The sequence below is a fragment of the Theobroma cacao genome, chromosome 1 (assembly GCF_053813885.1).
Source record: "Theobroma cacao isolate CCN51 chromosome 1, ASM5381388v1, whole genome shotgun sequence".
Taxonomy (NCBI): domain Eukaryota; kingdom Viridiplantae; phylum Streptophyta; class Magnoliopsida; order Malvales; family Malvaceae; genus Theobroma; species Theobroma cacao.
In genome coordinates this window covers 2,777,714-2,798,825 of record NC_142639.1, presented here as the reverse complement: position 1 = coordinate 2,798,825, position 21,112 = coordinate 2,777,714, and the positions used below count along the sequence as shown (strand labels likewise).

General features: G+C 35.2%; 3 protein-coding genes and 1 non-coding gene across 4 annotated transcripts; 2 read left to right on the top strand and 2 right to left on the bottom strand.

The window, feature by feature from the left end:
- Positions 1-5,162: 5,162 nt before the first annotated feature.
- RALFL34 (ralf-like 34) lies at positions 5,163-5,925 on the bottom strand. The gene has a single exon (XM_018114456.2). The coding sequence runs from the start codon at positions 5,848-5,850 to the stop codon at positions 5,452-5,454; it is 399 nt and encodes a 132-aa protein (XP_017969945.2). The 5' UTR covers positions 5,851-5,925; the 3' UTR covers positions 5,163-5,451.
- An 857-nt stretch (positions 5,926-6,782) lies between these two features.
- On the bottom strand, positions 6,783-6,855 carry TRNAR-UCU (transfer RNA arginine (anticodon UCU)). Its single transcript has one exon. It is a non-coding gene; the product is annotated as a tRNA-Arg (tRNA).
- Positions 6,856-10,393: 3,538 nt separating this feature from the next.
- HEC1 (basic helix-loop-helix (bHLH) DNA-binding superfamily protein) lies at positions 10,394-11,469 on the top strand. Its single transcript, XM_007047216.3, has one exon. The coding sequence runs from the start codon at positions 10,565-10,567 to the stop codon at positions 11,348-11,350; it is 786 nt and encodes a 261-aa protein (XP_007047278.3). The 5' UTR covers positions 10,394-10,564; the 3' UTR covers positions 11,351-11,469.
- Positions 11,470-17,057: 5,588 nt separating this feature from the next.
- On the top strand, positions 17,058-19,951 carry LOC18611140 (triacylglycerol lipase OBL1-like). Its single transcript, XM_007047215.3, has 5 exons — positions 17,058-17,428; positions 18,094-18,287; positions 18,438-18,471; positions 18,629-19,245; positions 19,494-19,951. The coding sequence occupies exons 1-5, from the start codon at positions 17,116-17,118 to the stop codon at positions 19,758-19,760; spliced, it is 1,425 nt and encodes a 474-aa protein (XP_007047277.3). The 5' UTR covers positions 17,058-17,115; the 3' UTR covers positions 19,761-19,951.
- The last annotated feature ends 1,161 nt before the right edge of the window (positions 19,952-21,112 follow it).

The window sequence follows — 21,112 nt, the reverse complement described above, 5'->3', positions numbered from 1 at the left end:
GGAGGGGTAGATGGGTGTGATTTACTCATTAGGTATAGGTTGGACAACGCTCAAACTAAAGCATATCCTTCTTTCCGCTAGAGCTCACGTTTTCTGAGTTGCTAATTTTGAAAGGAAGCGTCCAAGTTACATGAAAGTGATTTCCATATTATAATAATATATATTATACAACTCCTTTTCTTTGATTTGTTAACCACCAAAAAGGCGCCAACATTAATTAGTGAAGATGGCTTATATGTTTTTCTCGTGATAGTTGTCAATTTCTTTAATTTATTGGGAAAAAATTTTAATTACATAATTTGTTTTAATCCTACTGTTTATTTATGAAATTCAATTAATTAAACCAATTAATGCTCATGAAAGATGAGTTAAATCCATCCACGAATAGCAATTAACAAATTTTTTTGTTAGTATGTAATTTAATTTAAAATGTATTGAATGGATAAACGTTTTAAAGGAAAAAATTTTCTTTTAATTAAAGTTGGGACTTTGAGCTTGTTTATACCCAGTACAATTTTTTGTTTAATTTTATGGAAAAGATTGAACGAGCCGTGGCTAGCTACTTCTTTTGGTAGCACCCTTAGCTTACTTTTGGCAACATGGAAGTCATCGAAAATGTTTTTTCTACGGCGCAAAAATTAATAAGATAACATAAGTTTATTAATTAAATCCAAAACCGAAAAAAAAAAATTCTGGCTCGCCGTCAAAACATCAATTTTCCTGGGAGAAACAGAAAGAAAAATACTGGAATAGTGGGATTTTGTCGGCTCTTGGACTAGGCCACGACCCACGTGAGCCAAAGATACAACGAACCGTCGTTGAAACAGACGGTGCGACCGCGTCTAATCAGCTATCAATTTATTTGGCAAACAAAATATGAACCTCGATGGTCCGTAAAAGCGGAGGATAGCCGAGCCGACCAGCAAACAAACAAATACCAAATTGCACCATGCAATGCACCAAGTGCGGTTTTGCGGGTTCTACTAGTCAATATCCGTTAAAAATGCAGCCTCGGTCTGTGGGGACCCCTAGCTCACCCCTCTGAGCTCATGCTAGTGCAACTCTCAAAGGTTCATGGAATCTTGGCCACTCTAACCCGGGACCAGGGGGGCAGCCACAGCCAAGCAGCCCTTGTTTGATTTTGACCCTTTCGATCGGGATCCGCCTCCGATTGTTTTTGCGCCACTGCAATCGCCAAATTTTGTTTGCTTTCGGCTGCATAATAATTAATGGGTTTTTCATTTTAATTTTATTTTTTTGCTAGAAGGAGTTAATCTTTTGGGGAGATTGTGAAAATGGGACCCAGATTGATCTTAATCTTGTTCGTATCAAGCTTTTGGACCTACATAAGTGAATTGGATCCATCAATCATGGGGGATTCTCCTCCAAGTTTTTTTTTTTTTTTTTTTTCCCCTTTTAAAATGTTAGAGATCAAGTTGGCTTTACTTATTGCTAACTCTTTCAGCTGGCTTAGACTTCAAGTGGGCTAAGTGCTGAGCAAGACTGTTCACATGAGCGAAAGAACGGGGCAGGTTCACAATTCCCCACGTTTAAAAAGATAAAAACAACTGTGTAGATTAGGCTTGGGTCAAGCTCAAAAATTGGCTCCGCTGCTGAACTTGGAACAAAATTTTAGATAAAGGAAAATTTGGTTCATTGAATATGTCAACATCCAGGTTTACGTTTACTTGCAAACCATTCTTCAAAGCGTCCACCAAAGTGAGTCGGCGTTGAAAGTCCAATGCTTTGAATCTCACTTCACCAAAGCTGCTATTTTAGGATAATCGAAGACCCAGCTTTTTATCCATGCTGTTATTTCCAGAGATTCAACCTCACCTTTTCTTTTTTTACTCCTAAACAGTTAATATATTAAACAATTACATGCATTTTTTTATATAAGTTCAATCATTTAAATCCATATCCGGTTTGAATCATTTAAGATTTACATTATTTTAGTTCAAATTGTATTAAATTCAAATTATTTTAGATTTTAATTATTTCAAATTTTATTAATTTTAAATTTGAGTTTTTTCAAATGAATTTTCGAGTTCGGATTTGTTTCACCACCGCTACTCCTTTACTTTTCCTATAAATATATATATATATATATATATAGAGAGAGAGAGAGAGAGAAAGAGAGAGAGTTTGGTGTTAAGTTATTAATTTTCAATTTAAAATGATATTTGAATATTTAATTTAATAATATATGTATGTGTTTTTTTTATAAAACAGTCGGGTTCCTTTTATCTTTCTTTGTTCAAAATTGTACTTGATAGACAAAAAAATAATTAATTGAAAAAATGGTTTTCAATTAAATTAAATTAACTAGTGAAAGTCAAATGTTAAAGGCAAGCGATAATTTCAGTGCCTGCAGGAATATTATACAATCCTAGTAGGTCTCATGTAAGCTTTGCCTCAGCAATTACTTCATAAGGACAAATCACAAAGGACACCAATTTTAGTTATATTTTGTTAGGTAGAGAAAGAAAGTTGTCAAGTTGATAGCAATCCACCCACTAAGGGCTGCTCTTTTGATTGAAGACGATATTTGTTGGATCAGCTAATTGTCCAAATAATGAAAGATTCAAGGCAGGACTGTTACCAATTTTGATTGAAAGACACACCCACCTGGACTGCAACTCTCCAACTTGATTAAGTTACTTGACCAATTGGTTTTTGATATCAGCAGACACCGACGCCGCTAACTACTCTACTCTCTAATCATACCAGCCATGAATCAGGAACTGAACTCAGCTTAAAAACTTGGACTCTCTCGAATCTCTTGATTGTATCTTAGATTTGAATGGAGTTTGCAACAAGGCTTGCACTGTTCTTCCACTAAGCGCAAATCTAGCCTGATAGAGACCTTCAAAAGTGCAATACAGATTAAGGGTATTTCCCCAACTTTGGCATCCAAAGTAAACTTGGGCTAACAAAGATTTCTTCATATCTTCAAAGAATTGACACATTAGTCTAATTATGTCAGACAGTTTGGGGGTTTTTACGACTGGGATTTTGACAGAGATTTCATATCTTACTTAGGATACATGGTTCCTACTGCTCAGATTCTATGTAGCCATGACTGATCCAACTCCTGTGATTGCTGCATAGATTGTGCCGCAGTTTTCATTTATAGCAATCCCCAGTGAATCTAATTTGAGACGACCATGTGTCCAAAGGACGAATCAATTGAATGACCACACATTTTGATGCTTTTGAACCAAAAAGTTTCAGAACTGATAAACTGTTTACAGATCAAACAGTGAACTGAGGTGAAGAGGAAAATACAAACCAAAGTTCACAAAGGGATTTTTTTTTTTTTTGAGGAACACTACCTAACTAATTAATGAAGCTTAGTCTTCTAAAACCGGTTTACAACTTTCCACTGAGTTGATTTCTAGAACAAAGTTGGTAAACAAAAAGGCGTGTAGCAGCCACAACACATTTTTCTTGCTTGTTACCTGCTTCGATTTCATCATTGGTCTCAACCTCCAGTTCTGGAACGAATAAAAAGAAACAAGCCAATTAGAATAGTGATTTCTTTGAGTTTGACTTGATTAACCTATAGGTTTGTTTTGAGTTTTGGCTTGAAATTGAGTAAAATGGAGCTTTTATTTTATTACAGAAAACTTAGCTAGAGGTCTTAGCTCTACAATCCATGGCAACGTCTAAAACACTGGTAAGCAAGCAAATCTAGGAAATATTCATACGCATTTCTCGACTTTTCTGGTTGACTTTGTGGTTGGTTAGGGTTGAAATACTTAATTCCTGTTTAGGATATCATATGGATCAGGCCCAATTTTGGCCTGCCTAAAATCTAAACAGCCAAAACCTGCCCATTTGTATCCCACTCAGTAAGAGGGCCTCGGCTCCTTCTTGTGACTTGCAGTTGAAGCTCCATCTCTTTTTTGTTGATAGAAAGATGACAGATTTAACCAGTCATGACTGGAATTGAATCCATTACAGTTTACATGAGGTTGATGCCAAATAACCAAGAAAATGATCAGTGATGATGGGCATAGACATCACCTGTGGAGTGAGTTGAGTACTAGAACTGATCAGGCTTCTAAAAGTAGTACACTGAGCCTTAACAGTCAGTCTCACACTAAGAAACTCAATATCTGACATCACCCGAGGAGAAACAGCTTACTGCAAATAAACACCTTCAACTTCATTCTTTCTTTTGGTTAAGCAAAAGAGAGAGGGAGAACCTCATTGTTGATTCTTCCTTCCATCCTGTATCAAAATTTGAACAACTACCCCAACCCACTCATGATCCATCCACCATTAAATTTGTCTCATTAATGAGGGTAAAGTAAGTTGCTGGAAAGTAGCTGGGACAGCATATGATATTATTGAAGATTTGAAAAGTGTTTAACCTTTTTCTTTTCTTTTCCTTTGTGACTCACAGCTCGACACGAAATGTGCTAGTACTTAGTGTAATAATCTTGAGGCTAGGCTACCAAAAGCTAATCACCGAAGGACAGACATAAACACCAGGTTAATTTTGCTTATTGGAATGGAATAGAGTAATGAAAAAGACAATTCTCCCTGGAATCCACTCCTCATCCAGACGAGGCAATCAAACAACTCACAATAATGGAAAGCAAACACAAACAAGAGAACCAATCCGAGATTTTAAAACTAATAATCAGAATTTAAATGTTCACAATGTTATCCAAACCATTTGCCCGTTAACTCACCAAAGCGGAAGCCTACTTAACATTACTCTTTACCCAATTACATAGTAATAATGTAATGTTTTCATAATTTGACATATAATTAAATTATGACAAATCAGTCTAGTCAAGAAAGTACTCATTAATTATGACAAATCAGTCGAAGTTCTTATGTTAGTTACATTGTTTACCTACCATAATCATAACCGAACCGAACTCTTTATACATTAAAACGCTCAAATGGTAGATTGCACATTACCCAAATCTTCCACATTGATCTCAGAATCTATTAGCAAAGGTAAACTAAAAAACAACAAATGCAATCCCAGGCTTGCATGAGCTGACACTGAAAAAGATCTAGCAGGTTCAAGTCTTCAAGCAATTACATGTTATGTAAGTTTAGGAGACCACATATGAGAACAGGAACAGCTCTATCATATGATAATCGAGCAAATGGATTAAAAATACAACGAAGTCAAAAAGTTAGTATATACTACTTGAAACAATTACCATAAAGATAAAGCAGTTTAAACCTCATTACACATATAATCACAGTGCTAATCCACATAAAAATGCGCCAACACAAAATACTCCTACAGCATCAAAATCACACCAACACAACCAGAAAAGAAATAGAAAAAAAAACCCTCTCAAGTCCCAAAACTCACGCTATATTAGCTATATAACACTAAAATCTTCCACAGTATCACATATAAACTTTAATCCTTACAAAACCAAATTTCACCCAGCTCAAAGCCTAAGTTAATAACCTTCATCGCCTGCACCGAGTGATCCTGGAACAACCCCTGGTGTAAGGATGGACAGGGCCATGAGCCTTGAAGCAGTTGAGTGTATAATAAGACCTCCCTGACCGCGGTGGACATGGGATTCTGTTAGCAGAAAGCGCCCCATACGAAATGTAATATCTCATTCTCTTCCAAAACAAAGATCTACGACTATACCCAGTTTCCTCTTCATCATCTATCTCCTCATCAGCTTCCTCATTGTCATTTAACTCGCTGTAAAGCGACATTGAGAGTGGCCACTCCAAAGCATCTCTCATAAGCTTCAACCTTGTCTCTTCAACTTGGGCTTCAACTTTCGAGTTCGACAAGACAATGTAGGTGATGAAAAGGAGAAACACAAGTTTGCTGAGAAGTGAAGAAGCCATCGCTAGTAACCGAGTTTGCAAAGCTGGGAGCTTGTAGAAGAAGAGTTAACGAGTTAAAGTACTGTAATGCAAGTAGTTTGGGTTTGGTTAAGGGGACAATAGGGTCACGTGGAGCAGAGAGGTGATTGGGTTACAGCTGTGCTTCATCAATGCTCCATTTAACGCGTGCCTCGGTTCTAGGACTCATCAAAAGGTATGTCGTCTTCGGTGTGTTAGAGTTCATAGTTTCAGATTGGTTTTGAGCCGCTTGATTTTATGATCTGTAAGGGTTTTCGTGGGTTCCATCATACGTGGCCCAATCAAATTCGTTGAATTGTGATGAGTACAGTAAAATGGGGCATGTGCCAGAGTGGCAAATGATAGGAGCCATAATGCACATGCGACTGATCACTGATGGTATGATGGCGAAGGACGCGGCTGGCCGCTGGCCCGACGTGGTGGGATTAGATTGGGCCGCTTGATACCCTTTCGAGCTTTAATAATTAAAGTACTGATGACGCAATTTAGAGCGATTTGTCCCTTTTTGGGAACAGCTTAAGGGCAGTTTTTTTTTTTTGTTTTGTAGCAAGACAATAATAATTTATCTGAATTCATTTAGATTTAGTAGTGTATTTCTTTATCTTTAAATTTTCATCTGAATTTATTGTGCATTTTTTACATTAACATAATGAAGGTAATTTAATTATGGATGGCTTGGTCAGCAAAAAAAATGAGTAACTTGAAAGAAAGAAAAGTTTGGCAATTAATTTGAATGGGCCAAACCACAATCTTACTAGATCGAGTGGGGTAATTTGGATTCTTGGGATCATGACTCACGGGGTTTCATAGACTTTTGGGCCTAATAAAAAGTCTTCAATAGAGATCTGGGCCTATTAGGAATAATGGGCTTCTGGTCCGTTCTATTTACTTAACGGTAGAAAAAATAGAAAGTACACACCCAGTGGGACTCGAACCCACAATCGCCTGATTAGAAGTCAGGCGCCTTATCCATTAGGCCATGGGTGCCGTTGAAAGGTTCTTTCATTTGACTAGTTAAGACGGAAATTATTGGTACCATCCTAAAGTAGACCTCGTTCCTTCCTTTGATCTTCTTGTCTATTTCTTTCGTTGGGTGTCTTCCACGCTATGTGCAACAAATAATTATTATTTTTCTCTTTGTTTTGCTAAGTAATAATCTATTAAGTTGAAGCGGTAAGTGGTTGTGTCAATTAATCAAACAAAAATGATAATGATTATAATTGGCTGCGTCGCGTTGAGTTTGGGTGGGGATTTCAAGTCAATTTTGTTCAAATTATATTGTATTGTTTGGGTGGGGATTTCAAAGTTTCTAAAGATGTTTTTCAATATATTTTCCTGTCAATAATTTATTGTATGAACGGAGTAATCTCTTGATAGATTCTCATTGTCTATAAATTTTATCAGAGCATAGTATTGCCAATTCAAATATAAATTAATTTTTAATTATTTTGACGGAATAATTTAAATTGTGAAACAATCAATGTGTCGTATCTTTTAAAATAAAAATTTTGAAAAGACAAGGAATTAATCTTTCTTTTTTTAAAAAAAAATTCAAACCATATTATTTTGAGTTTTAAATTCGTCAAAATTCAAATTATATTAGATTTGAGGTACCGATTTTCGTTTTGCTATCTATTGAGTTGAGTATGATTTCATCTCCGGTGTAATTACACCATCTAAAAACCCTTTAAATTTATATACTAGTATTAATTACAAGGAAATCCAAACTTCTTGATGGGACTCTGCCTTAAATTCTAATAGGCCGTGTCACGGCTTAATCCAAGTGGTTAATGATCATTCACGCCTATATGTCAGTCTTCCTCCCATCTTAGATAAGCTTGGCTCATCAAGCCCTTGGATTCTGTTATAGAATTGGACGGCGTCTTCATCAAAGAAAAATGTCGTGTTCATTTATGTAACATCAGCACCGAATAATGACAACGGGTTCCGCGATAGACTCCACCATGACTATCTCATCTGTTTTTGTGGTCCATTTTCTATATTGTCTTTATCATCGTTTAGATTCCTGTCCACTATGCCAAAAATAGCTAGCAGATAAAGAAAACCATCAAGAACTTGCCAGTTAACTCCAATTTCAATTGAATATATAAACCGACGGGACCCAAAAGGTTATCCTACCAAATTGGACTAGGGAGGAGTTGTTTGGACTTTAGAGCTGCTATATATCAGATCTTGACCTAGAGTTTTCAATAAGGTGCATCGGCAGGGCCTGAATTGGCACTTTGGCAGAGTTGAACGGACCCGCATTTATGAATGAATCACTGTTTTTCTTTTGCGTGCTTGTAGGAGACTAGAAGTTTGTGGACACGGACCCCTGCTCCATCATTGAAGCACAGTCCAACATGAAGATAGGCCACCTTATTTTCTCTGTCAAGTTTCAAAGTTCGAAGATCTCTTTGTGTTGCCTTCATTTCTATGAATGCATGAAAAAAAGGGTTCTCTTTTATTTTCGAATGCACTGAAAAGGGTTCTCTCCACACGCCAGTACTGTTAATGATAAATTGGATGATCGAAGCTAGACAAATCTGAAAAAGTTGAATATCTATTGCGGCTTTTTGTTTTGTTCATTTCGGAAACTTGTATGAAAGAGATCCATCTTAGGTGAAGAATATTATGTAGTGCAAAGAAAATTGAAGATTCATGAGCAATGGGACCACTTTCTGAGCAATGCAATTATCTGCTCTGTAAGCTTTCTTAAATATTACAAGACGTAATCAAAATATGTACTGTTTTCTACTACAAATCATTTTTAGGACTGTTCCTATTTTTTTTTTTAAATATTTTCCTTGACTCTAATTTGCGTCCCTGGCCTGGGGGGCAGAAGATAGGGGGAAGTTATCTGATACTGATGCAGAATTAAATATTTGTTTTTGAGCTTACTGGAAAAACTGAGTCTCAGACCCCCATGTGCACTTCAAATGTACTTGTCATGGTCCTTACACAGTATCATTTCCAAAATACACTGTGAGTTTCACGTCCTTAACTTACAAGAAAACTACACAGTATGGTACAGTAATTTGTATGTAGGTGGATAACGTTACTGTTAATCAGAAACACAAACGAAAACAGCACATTTTGATATGATTTGAATTACTCTGACCTATGGTTTAAATCCCAAAGCAGTAGATCAAAGAAGATATTGATGAAACATTTTCATTAATTTGTGTTGTTAATTAGTGAGGTTTTCTGTATTCATTTACAGTATGATGTGAAAGTGTGAGTAAAACCTGTTTTATGCACAATTAGCTGTAATTTATTCATTTTGTTCAATTGAACTTCTTTTCAACAATGGCCATGGATGTGTTTTAGTTCCATTTAAGAGGAAGTTTGAAATTTATAGAGATGCACCCTAGCTAAACAGTGGAGATAAGCGCCACCCACCATGAAAACATCAATGATATCTCAGTCTAGCTATTCTTGTTCCAATACTGATGTTTCTTTCTAATAAATTTCCCCTGAAAATTTTGACAGCATAGTTAAGTATCATGTTAGAAACAATCTTGTTAGTTAATGTTCTTGTCATCTCTCACGCAAACTTAAATTCCTTTACCAAGTCAATCAAATTTATTGTCCTTTCTGTCGACAATTTTTTTATAGATGCTAGTTGATGAAAACTGAGAAAACGTAGCTCAGGAATGAAAGTGTCAGTTTTTTACAACCAGTTAGCAAGCAACAAAGAAAAATTTCACCCAAAAGGAGCATCTGTGTACTTGCAGTGGGGTCTGCATCACCGTCACTTTCTAATCCAGCTTGAATAGCGTGCCAAAGGCGATCAGTGATTAGAGAGAGAGGAGAGAGACCAAACTGTATCCACTGCAAATGTACGTCACCACCACCTTAGTATATTGCCCAAGCTAGAATAATACACTAAAGTCAGGGAGTAAAGTTCCAATTGAATATTGACTCCTTAACCCACTTTCACAGCTTGCTGTCTCACTTTCGTCAAAGTGTCTCCCAAGACACCGGAATCTTTCTCCGGCACCGGAGCCCGCTAAGCGGTTGCCCTTCTGACACATGTCATGTGACTGTGGGGTTCCATGGTCTTTCTTTCAACAAAGTAGGGAAAAAATTTTTTTTAAGGGAAAGCATGCAAAGCAAGCACTTTCAGTACTCAAAGGCGCAATCCATAAGAACAAAGTGGTTTATGCACCTTATTTGAACAATTCCTTTAATCCAAGCCATCCAATTTGTGGGCCTAGACGCGTGACCAATCGGTTGTTTCACACGTGTTGGCTTTGAACTTTCAGTTGGTGTTCCTGGTCACTAGATCGGATGGTTGATAGGATCAGTGATTAGAGTTAGCCCCACATAATGGGCGGTCACTATCAGAGATCACCTATTCAATCATAAATGAGTTTTGGGGGAGGGGACTTTCCTATCAGCTTTGCATGAATTTTAAAAATTGGTCACAAGTTGCTATATAAAGCCCTTCCGCTTCCTTGCTGGATATTAGTATACTTTTTAATACACTTTTCATCTCTCCTTATCTCTCTGCACATATCTCTGATTAAAGCCCTAACCCTATAAAAGCTATCTTTCAGCTCCCCCCATCCCTCTGCCCATTCAGTCTTTCAGAACTATCATTTCCGACTTCCCCATCTCTCTCTCTCTCTCTCGGCACGCACGTACGCAGCGGTACTTTTAAAGGGGAAGACTCTAGTGTGTCTGAGATTCAATGGATGTTGACATGATGAAATCCTCAACAGAAGATCACATGGATATGATGACAATGATGATGCAAATGGAAAAGCTTCCTGAATTTTGTGAGCCTTTCCTGAGCCCTTCCATATTTCCTGAAATCCACTTCTCTAATGGGACTTCAATCTCCAGCATCCTGCCCACACCACCAATTTACCCAAACCCCAACGTTTCTTCACTCAATACATTGATGACCCCGCCTCCCACTTTATCATTCATTGGCAACCATCCAGTTCAAGAACCAATGACTCCACCTCTTCAGGCCAACAATATGGCCAATAGCAGCAAGTACAAATATCCAACTCCTTTCAACGATACAAATTCATACCCTTCTTCAGTAGATAAGAAAAACTCCATGGCTGCAATGAGGGAGATGATTTTCCGTATAGCAGCAATGCAGCCTATTCATATAGACCCAGAATCCATCAAGCCTCCAAAAAGAAGGAACGTGAAGATCTCTAAGGATCCCCAGAGTGTGGCCGCCAGGCATAGAAGAGAGCGGATAAGTGAGCGGATAAGGATACTGCAAAGACTTGTTCCCGGAGGCACTAAGATGGACACAGCTTCAATGTTGGACGAGGCCATTCACTATGTCAAATTCTTGAAGAGACAGGTGCAATCTTTGGAACAGGCTGCTGTTAACAGGCCAATAGGTGTTGGGTTTTCAAGTGCAACAATTGCTGATGTGGGCTACTCGTCTTTGGTGAAAACTTGCCAGCCATCTCATCATCAAGTTATGGGCAATATGCCGATGCTTAGATAAGAGATGGAATTTAGAATTTAGTTGATTTCTGTAATGGGTAGCGGTGATGTTTTTGGTTTACTTGTAAAGGGTGAATTTTTAACTTGTTCTTAATGCGACAGAGAATTTCATTGTATGCTTCCATAATCTGATTAAACTTCTAAAGTTTCTCTACATCTCTATATATTCTTGCCACCCATATAAGTTTCCCATTCAACCGAAAACAAACTTTTATCACCAAAACGTGCAATAACTCGAAGAATCATTAGGGATTAATTGGGAGGTCGTCGATCGAAAGAAATTTGGGGAGAAAGTTTGTCATATCCTTGGACAATTTTCCCATGCATTGGAACTTAACCCTCACACAGAGGGTAGTACCACATTAAGTAATTATGTTGGTGCTTAGAGAGAATTTGACCATCCGTCATACATACAATATGCTCGCAGGTGGGAAAGATGAGAGTTTTTTGGTCAGTTAAATTTTCTATTTTTTCGGCCCTCCATGCATGGAATTTCCTTTCATTTTACGCGTTTGTTGTTGTCCGTTACCCAGCTAGCTCTCACAGCTTATATCTAAAGTCTAAACCATTATATTCTGACGTGATATTTAACCACATGTGAAAAACATGAACGTTATAAAAGATTGATACTTGGTGGTCCATTGTCAGCATTGATTTTCTTCAAATTGCACTTTGCGTTTCCATTGGATTCGCTGAAATTCAATTTGATTTAATAAATATGTTTGTTGTTTAGAATCTATCATATATTTTTTTATAAAAATCTTAATGTATGACTGATCTGTCAGGACATACTTAATTTGCATTATGATTAACATTTAATGAAGTCATTTTTAGTACGGTCCTTTCTAAGACATTCTATTTCATATTTAGCGAATGGTTGATTACTGCTATTGACCTTAATTAATTTCACCTCTTGTTTGCTGAAAGATTTTTTTTTTTTTTTTTTGCTAAGGTGTTATAAGATATTTGAACTTCGACAATTTAATGCTCTCCAATAAATGAGGTTTGTTCCCCTTGACCTTTCAGTCGGATAGAGTAACTCTTTTCCATACCATCCAACTCTACACAACCTGTTTCTGAGTTGCTTCACTCACTTGTATCCATTGGAGAAATCTAACAAGGCACACCTTTTAATTTCATGAAGGAGCGCAGGTGGGGCTTTAAATAGAAGGAGGTCGGCCAAATAAGTTTGTTTTCTAAAAGACTAGTTCGTAGTGCGTGTGGAGGCACTTGCTAGGAATAATTCCTCCACCTAAATAGAAAAAGACTGAAGTGCGATCTCCAATTTTCATTTAAAGGCTTTCATAATCTTCTCTACTTTCCAAGCGTATCCTAGGGTACTTATAATTGCATAATTTTCTCTCTTAGATATTGGATATATATACGAGTGCAATTTTTGAAATTTCTATTGATTTGTTTAAGAAAGAAACGAAGAAGACGATAAGTATAACCAACTACAAATAAAGAAAAAGAAAAGGAAAAGCAGAACAACCCCATTTCCTCTTCTGTTTGCTCTAGTATTAAATGAGGGGAACGTGGGAGGTAGGTTGCCTCCCAAGGCAGGGTCGACTTGTGCTAGTGTTCATGTCTCAAGGGTCATGCCTCACTAACAGAGCCACAGCCCCCCTCCCCATCTAGCTTAATGAATTCCGTAGTGGGTATTAGAAGAATGACTAAAAAAAGTACTTTAAAAAGGAAAAAGAAATAAAAGGGTCAAATCTCATCTCTCATCAAGTAGACCCATGTGAGACATCCCACTAAGGCCCCAACATCCCCACAAAGGCTTTGATTATTCGAGTAGGGTAAGTATTTAGGACATTTTCCTATATCCCTCCCCCGGCAATGTTCATTGCATCCCCTTCTCTGACACATTCTATCTTTTGTCCTATCATTTCATGCAATCCATTTTATCCATCTACCTTTTTTTTCCTTTTAAGATAAGTTCTCATGTTCTTTGTGACAGGATAAAAGGTATATATTCATGGAATTTCATTTTCTAGAAGTGGTCTTACCTGGTTTAATTATTTGTATAGGTACAACCAACTGATTTATTGGTAATTTCTAAGTATAGTCTTTCCTTCAAATTTGGACTTACATTTCTAGCTTTTTCCTATTCATTGATTAATTTTACAATGAAAAAGCTACATTTTTTTAATTCCAACGAAATACTATTACAGACTTGATTTTATCTGACAGAATTACTAATAAATTATTTCATCTCAAATTCATTGAAAATACTTTTTTCTTTTGAATTTTCAATTAAAAATTTGTCAGAAATGATTTGTTATTTTGTAGTGTTAATTCCCAAAATATCATTGGAATTTGAAGAAGGGATTCTATAACAAGAACTACCTTTAAATTAATAGTTGTGGATCATGTGATAAGTTATATTTATGAACTTCGTAAGAAGAGAAAATTAAATAATGGCATAGAGGTGCAAGATGAAATTTTGGGAGGTGGGGCTATAAATGAAGGAATTGTCATGATAGAACCTCCAAGCTTTCAAATGTAAGTTTCTGTATTCAATAGTACTCTCTCTCTCTGTATATACATATATATATATATATATATATATATAATATAATATATAAATAGAGACAATAAAATAGTTGGTTGGTTGGTTGGGTTGGATTTGATTTTAGGGGTAGGACTGCACGCTTTAAAGGGGAAGGTTGGGGAGGTCTTAGATCTAATGTTTTTGGACCGAAATTCTTCCATTCCTACGTCGCTTGTGCAAGGTGAAATGCATGAAGATGTTGTAGGGATCTCAGACACAACTTTGGATAACTTTGTCTATGTTTAGTCTTCATTGTTTGCTTCCCAGAGTTTTTTATAGTTTTCTTTTTTAAGAAGATAAAATTCTTTGCCTTTTCATCTGGAAGCAAGAGATCTCTCCAAGTAAAAAAGAAGAAATTTCCCAAATCTTTAACAATTGTGTAAAAGCTGTCCCAAATTCCCCCTACCTCCCAAATCTCTGCAACTGCAAGAATATTGAAAATGTAAGAAAAAGCCTTGAATTTTTATTTGGCTATTACAACTGTTTCAATTCTGAGAAATCAGTAGCTTTTTCCACTCCTATGGCCTTTTGGTCCATGGCTAGACAATGCGTACATGTATGATTGTGTTTGTGGAAGACATTTGTAGCTCTAGAGCCTTCAACGTCAAATGATACTTAAATTAAGTCATTAATTAAAGTACAATTCCATACGACCATTAAAAGATTACAATTCATCTTTATTTTGAGACGTTTAAAAAATATTTGTTTTCCTCGTTCGAAAATGAAAACATCAATACATTTATGCATCATATTGTAAAATAAGATTTTTTTTGTCCTTTTTTTTCCTTTTGATAGTTGATAGTATAGTTGCTTATGCAAAGGTGAGAAGTGTGTTCCAACGCGCTAGGGGACTCACCTATATCTTTTTATATATTGCTGATGCACATAGCTTGGAAAAAGGAAGAACTTGGGCCTATAGGCCCTGGAAGGCCCCTAGATGCTTTTCTTTGTTCTATGTAGCCGTGATGTAGAGCCAAAGATTGGGCTTTCAAGTTCTCGGACAAGAAACCAGTCCTTGAACTTCAAACTTAAGAAACCCCAAATTAATCAACACATAAGCAAGCCCTAAAAGGAGCAGCCCAACCTCAACAATATTGCCAACATTCATGCTGGTTTCATGAAAGCCTTAAGCTTGGCATGATGCCTACATTTGCCAAACGAATTCACGCCAGATTGAAAACGGAAAGCGCCCATTAGCCTACTATCATTTGAGCGAAAAGTCGCCCTTTCGAGCAAAAATCAGAGCAAAGAATTTGAACAGCATGGGATTCGATATTTCAGATTGTTTACAGTAATGATATAGTACCAGGGCTTCTTTGTAATGATGGTAATAATTATATATTTGTTCAAGCACTTTGGTACCTATGTCTACTACAACAAGCATTATGAAAGGAAAGGGTGAGCTATCATTAATTTCTTTCGTAGACATAAGAAAAGGTTCATATCAACTGCAATTGATTTTTTTAATTCTTATATTATAGTGTAATTTTGTGATTATCTGATTCTAATCATGACTTGTGAATTGTGATGGGATCCATTTAAATTTTATTTATAACTCACGTGAACTTGATATGTATTCATGTTGATTGAGATTGATTATTCATATTGATTGAGATTATATAAATTTTTTATTCTCTCATTCATATATAATATGAGATTATATAATTATATAATTGAATGTGAAGTGAATTCTAAAATAAAACATTAAGAAAAATGAATTATTAATTAATACCATACTTTGGGATAATAGATAAAGATTACTATAATCATTTGAGAATTTTGTTGTCATTTAACTTACATCTTGCTAATCACAGTCAAATTAATAAATCTATACAATATAAATAACTCAGACTTGATCTAACTGTTATTATTCTCTTAACAGAGAAAAAGATCAACTAATCAAATCTCATTCTCTTATATATCTCTAATCTCATATGTACCAACCAAAAAAAACCTATGCAATATAAATGGTCCCCTTCTCTGAAATTAATTTCAGAAACAAACGTGTGCATTCTTTATGCGGAATGACTTAATTCTTCTAATCAACATTAATCTTTAATATGTTATGTATTCTATTGTGGACGACTCAGGCACACTCACTTCCTCCTTGGATTCTTTATGCAAGCTGTTGAGCAAGAAAACCAAAGAACAAGAATTTCATCTCACCTCCCACCGGCCATTGACCCCATGACCTAAACGCATTTTGAGAACTGATAAGAAGTTTCACTGTAGCTGATCGCGATGGATTAGATTAAAAACAAGGGTGGTTGCAAAAAGTTGTCCGGATTTTCCTATTGCTCGTCCCTGGTGGAAGTATCCCAGCTCACTGTCTCCCCAGGATTATGTAATTTGAACCGCAATAATTTAACCCTCTTGGCTTGTTACTCCTATTCCTATATAATAAGGTCTGGAAATGTTGAAAACTATGCTAGGCTGAGTACAAATGAAAAGTTAATCAATTTGTTAAATATATAAAAAATTATAGAATAAAATAATTTCAATATTTTCATGCATGTCATTTTTTTAAAAAAACAAATTATTACAATGAAGTGTTTTCACACAGTGAATGGAGTGAACTTGTTTAACAATATTGACGGTATGACACATTTCCTTCCTTTTTGTCGTATATAAATGATTTTTGAGTTAGTAGTAATTTATTAACTTTGGGATTGAACTCAACATAAAATCATGTTCAAAGCAAGTAATAGAAACTGAAATGTTGAAAATGAATTTGAGAATAGAAATAGGAACTTCTTGGTACTTTCCGACTTTGTACAAGAATCAACCATGACCACGGATTCACTGTTTTACACGTTTTAATGACCTCCTACATGCTTTTGTACTCCACAGATGAAATTCCTGGAAGAAGGTGATGAATTATTCTAAGGCTTTGTGGTCAAAAAAATATGTAAATAGTGGATCGAGCAGCCGAGTCGGAATGATTAATGAGGCCTTTTCTGACATCAATTCCCTTAAAGGGGTAAAGGTCAAATTAACATTATATCATTAGACCAATGAAAAACATGTGAGAGAAATTATGAACCCTTTATAATTAAATATTGGAAAAAGGTAAGTGATGACTAGCTCATCCTACCCCTTTGTGTTTCTATCTCTATTGCTTTTTTCAGTCTATAAATATGGTATCAAGGCTGGGTAGAGGCCATCACAAAAGCAATCACAAACCAGAGAAGTTCTTTTGCCGTGTAGATATGGAAGCCAAGGCGTGCAACAAGGGTTTCTGTAGCAATTATTTGCTATTGAACCCTAAGCAAGCTACTTTCATTGATATCTTCCGCCTCTTGTTTTCTAGTGATTTAAAGAACAGAAAATTTATTGATAGCTCTCATGAGACACAGGAGAATATCTGGTACAGGTTGCTTATATTCGTCTCCATACTGGTACAATATCTTCTGCAACTGGTATCGAAGCCATTGGCATGGATAGGGTCATCTATCGAGACTTTGATCAACCTTCTGTCAAGTAATGATGGCTTCTTTGGTCTGATAATGAATATCATACGAGGTATGTTTACACGTATTGTATAGATTTAGTCTATTATCTTTCATTTCGTAAACAGAAAGTTGTTGAGCTTAAAGTTGATTGATCATCAGTTTTTGAAGTCAAGAGTAAAACAAAGTATACTAGACTAACTAGAAGGCGATTGCAATGTTTGGCTTATCAAATTAATGCACCTAACAAGCTTCCCTTTAATTCCTTTCCTGTCCCTGGAGTAATTCTATTTTTTTTTTAATTTCTTATGGTACAATATGACCTTGTCAATGTCTAGTGGAGTAATTTTTTTTATTTCTTTTTCTTTAAGACAGTATGACTTGGTCTGTCTCCCGATTGACAAGAGCAAAGTACAAATGCACGTCTGGTAGGAAATGTTAAAAAAATTGAAACTGGTGACTAGTCCAACTCAAATAGAATTCAGATAAATTTTTTTAACTGATTTTTTAATTTTTACTTTTTTGAAAGTGTAACCATTTAATTAAATGTTAATTTTTGGTCTTAAAACACTTGTAGCAAGGTTGATTGCTTGATTTGTCCCAAGATAATTAATACAAAAAAAGGAAAAAAATCCAATCAAATAGTTAGAAATTAATTTAGCATGATTAAAAGAAATTCTGTGGTTGGGGGCAGACTAAATTTGCATAGACTAAATGAGAATGTTGTACATTCAACAGGGAAGGTTGTGATTCCAGACAGAAACTCGGCAACATTTACTTCTTTTATTGGAAATGGGGACTTGAGAATGGAGCTAGACATTAAAATCAAACATGGAGACAGCAAGTACTATCCAGCACTTGCGATGATGGCATCTAAAGCAGCCTATAATAATAGAGGTTACACCGAAACTATTGTAGAGGATCATTGGGAGGTACAACAACAAAGTTGTTACTTTTTTTTTTTTGAAACATTTTACTTTTTTTAATATATATATATATAACATTTCATGATATTTGGCTGGGAATTTGATCACTTGAATATTATTGAAGTTATATATTAATTTAGCTATCTTTGTCTGCAGATGGAGCACTTGGGATTTTTTGATTATTGGAATGGTACCCAACTTCTTGCTTTTTAGGATAACATATTATTATTATTTTCCATTTATCAAATTACAAAAGAAAAAAATAAATGAACATTTTCTTGTATTTATATATGCAAATATTAATGACTTACAAATTGATTTAAATTAGTTCATTTTTACTCCGGCAGATTACATGGAAAAAGCTACAACACAAGCCTTCTTGTTTCGAGATCGAAGTGGTGATCATGACACTATCGTTGTTACATTTAGAGGAACTGAACCGTTTAATGCAGATGATTGGTGTTCGGACTTTGATATCTCTTGGTACGAGATCCCGGACGTTGGAAAGATTCATAGCGGTTTCATGAAAGCCTTAGGGTTGCAGAAAAATTTAGGTTGGCCTAAGAAAGTCGTGCCAGAGACAAACAGCAAACAAGCATTAGCCTACTATCACCTCAGGGAAACGTTGAGAGACCTTTTGAACAAAAATGATGGAGCAAAATTTATAGTGACAGGTCACAGTTTGGGTGGGGCGCTAGCAATTCTGTTTCCAGCAGTTTTGTTTTTCCATGATGAGAAATTGCTGCTGGAGAGATTGGAAGGAGTGTATACTTTCGGGCAACCAAGAGTAGGAGATGAGATGTTTGGGAATTTCATGGAAAAGAATTTGAAGCGGCATGGAATTCAATATTTCAGATTCGTTTACTGTAACGATATAGTGCCAAGGGTTCCTTTCGATAACAAAAATCTTTTGTTCAAGCACTTTGGTAGCTGCGTCTACTACAACAGGCGCTATGAAGGAGAGGTAATTAAGCAGTGACCCATCTCTTTAATTTTTTTATTTTCAAGTTAATAATTCTATGTCAGCCACTTGCGAGATTATAACAGCTCAGATCAGCAACAAATCTATCTCAGCAACCCATCTATTACGTAATTAATACCAAGGGTTGGTCCTTGACAAATAAAGGGTCCCTCCTCCTGAAATCAATTTCGCCGCTGACAATTACAAAATCCTGCATTCTCTTTGAAAATTATTTGGGAATTTTAATGCAGGTTGTTGAGGAAGAACCAAACAAGAACTACTTCTCGATTTGGAGCGTGTTTCCCATGACGCTAAATGCTGTGCAAGAGCTGATAAGAAGTTTCACTATAGTCAAGAAGGAGGGACCGGATTACAGAGAAGGGTGGCTGACAATTTTTTTTAGAATAATTGGACTGGTGGTCCCTGGTGTACCAGCTCATTTACCCCAGGATTATGTTAACTCCACCCGCCTTGGATCTCCAGATGCTTTTCTTCCCCAGCGCAGAAAAAACCAGTGATGATGTGACCTTGTTCCTCCAATAATTAATAAGGCCTGATTTTTTAAAATATTTTATTTGAAACCCACATGGTCCTGATATATATATATATATATATTCATATACTCCTTGAGAAATTTTGTAATATTTTATTCTCCCATTCATATACTATATGGGTTGAGTTTATATAATTTTTTTTTAATTTGAAAGAAGGGAATTGAAATTTAATTTTTTAAATAAAAACTATATATACACATATCAATTAATAGATTAAATATTTGAATACGATTACAAATTTTATATAATTAATTATGAAGCAAATTTTAAAAATATTAAGAAAATAAATTATTAATTAATAACCATATTTTAGGATTACAGATAAATATTGCTATAATCATTAGGTAAATTTTTTGTCATTTAACTCCAGGCTAACTAATCACAATCAAATTAATAAATCTATATAATATAAACAATCTAGACTTGACTCAATGACTATTATTCTTTGCAAAATAATCAAAGATTCAAATCCGTTCTTTAAATAAATGCAATGTAAATGGTCTCCTTCTCTGAAATTAATTTCACAAACAAACTTGTGAGAGCTGATAAGATGTTTTACTGTTGCTGATGGCGATGGAATCGGTTAGAACGAAGGGTTGTTGCTAAAAGTTGTCAGCATATAATCGAATTTCTCACGCCTGGTGTGTGCATTCCAGCTCACTGCCCCTGGTCTTATGAAATTTGCAAATCAATCTTTTAACCCTGTTGCTTATTACTTCTATTCATATAACAAGGGCCCAAAATATGAAAACTATGCTACCAATAGAAGTGAGAAATGGATTAAATTCGCTAAATCAGTTAAAATTTTTTATTAATCTAGTTAATTGATTTTATGTAGAAATTTAATCGAATCAATTGAATTTTTTTCTTAACTGACTTAACTATTTAAAAGATTTTAGTTGATTAATTCGGTTTTAACCAATTTTATCTATTTTTTAAACTTTTATTTTTAAAATTTATTTAATAATTTAGTTTAAAAAATTATTGATATTATATCTTTTTTATTATTAATATAATCTTATTTTGGGAAAATATTAAAACATTTACTAATAATTAATAAAAATAATAATACTCTCTTTATTTCAAATTAGATATTCACATTTAACTACATACAACTTAAGAAAACAATTTGGTATTAAAGTTTATTTTTTATGTTTTCATTAAAAAATATAAAATTGATAAACTAGTATAATTTTTAATGTCAAAAAGTTAAAAAACAATTATTAAAAATTAATATGAAAACATAAAAAACTTGAAAGAAGTTACTAATGTAATTTCATAATCCATATAACACCACAACTTAGTGTTTTTATGAA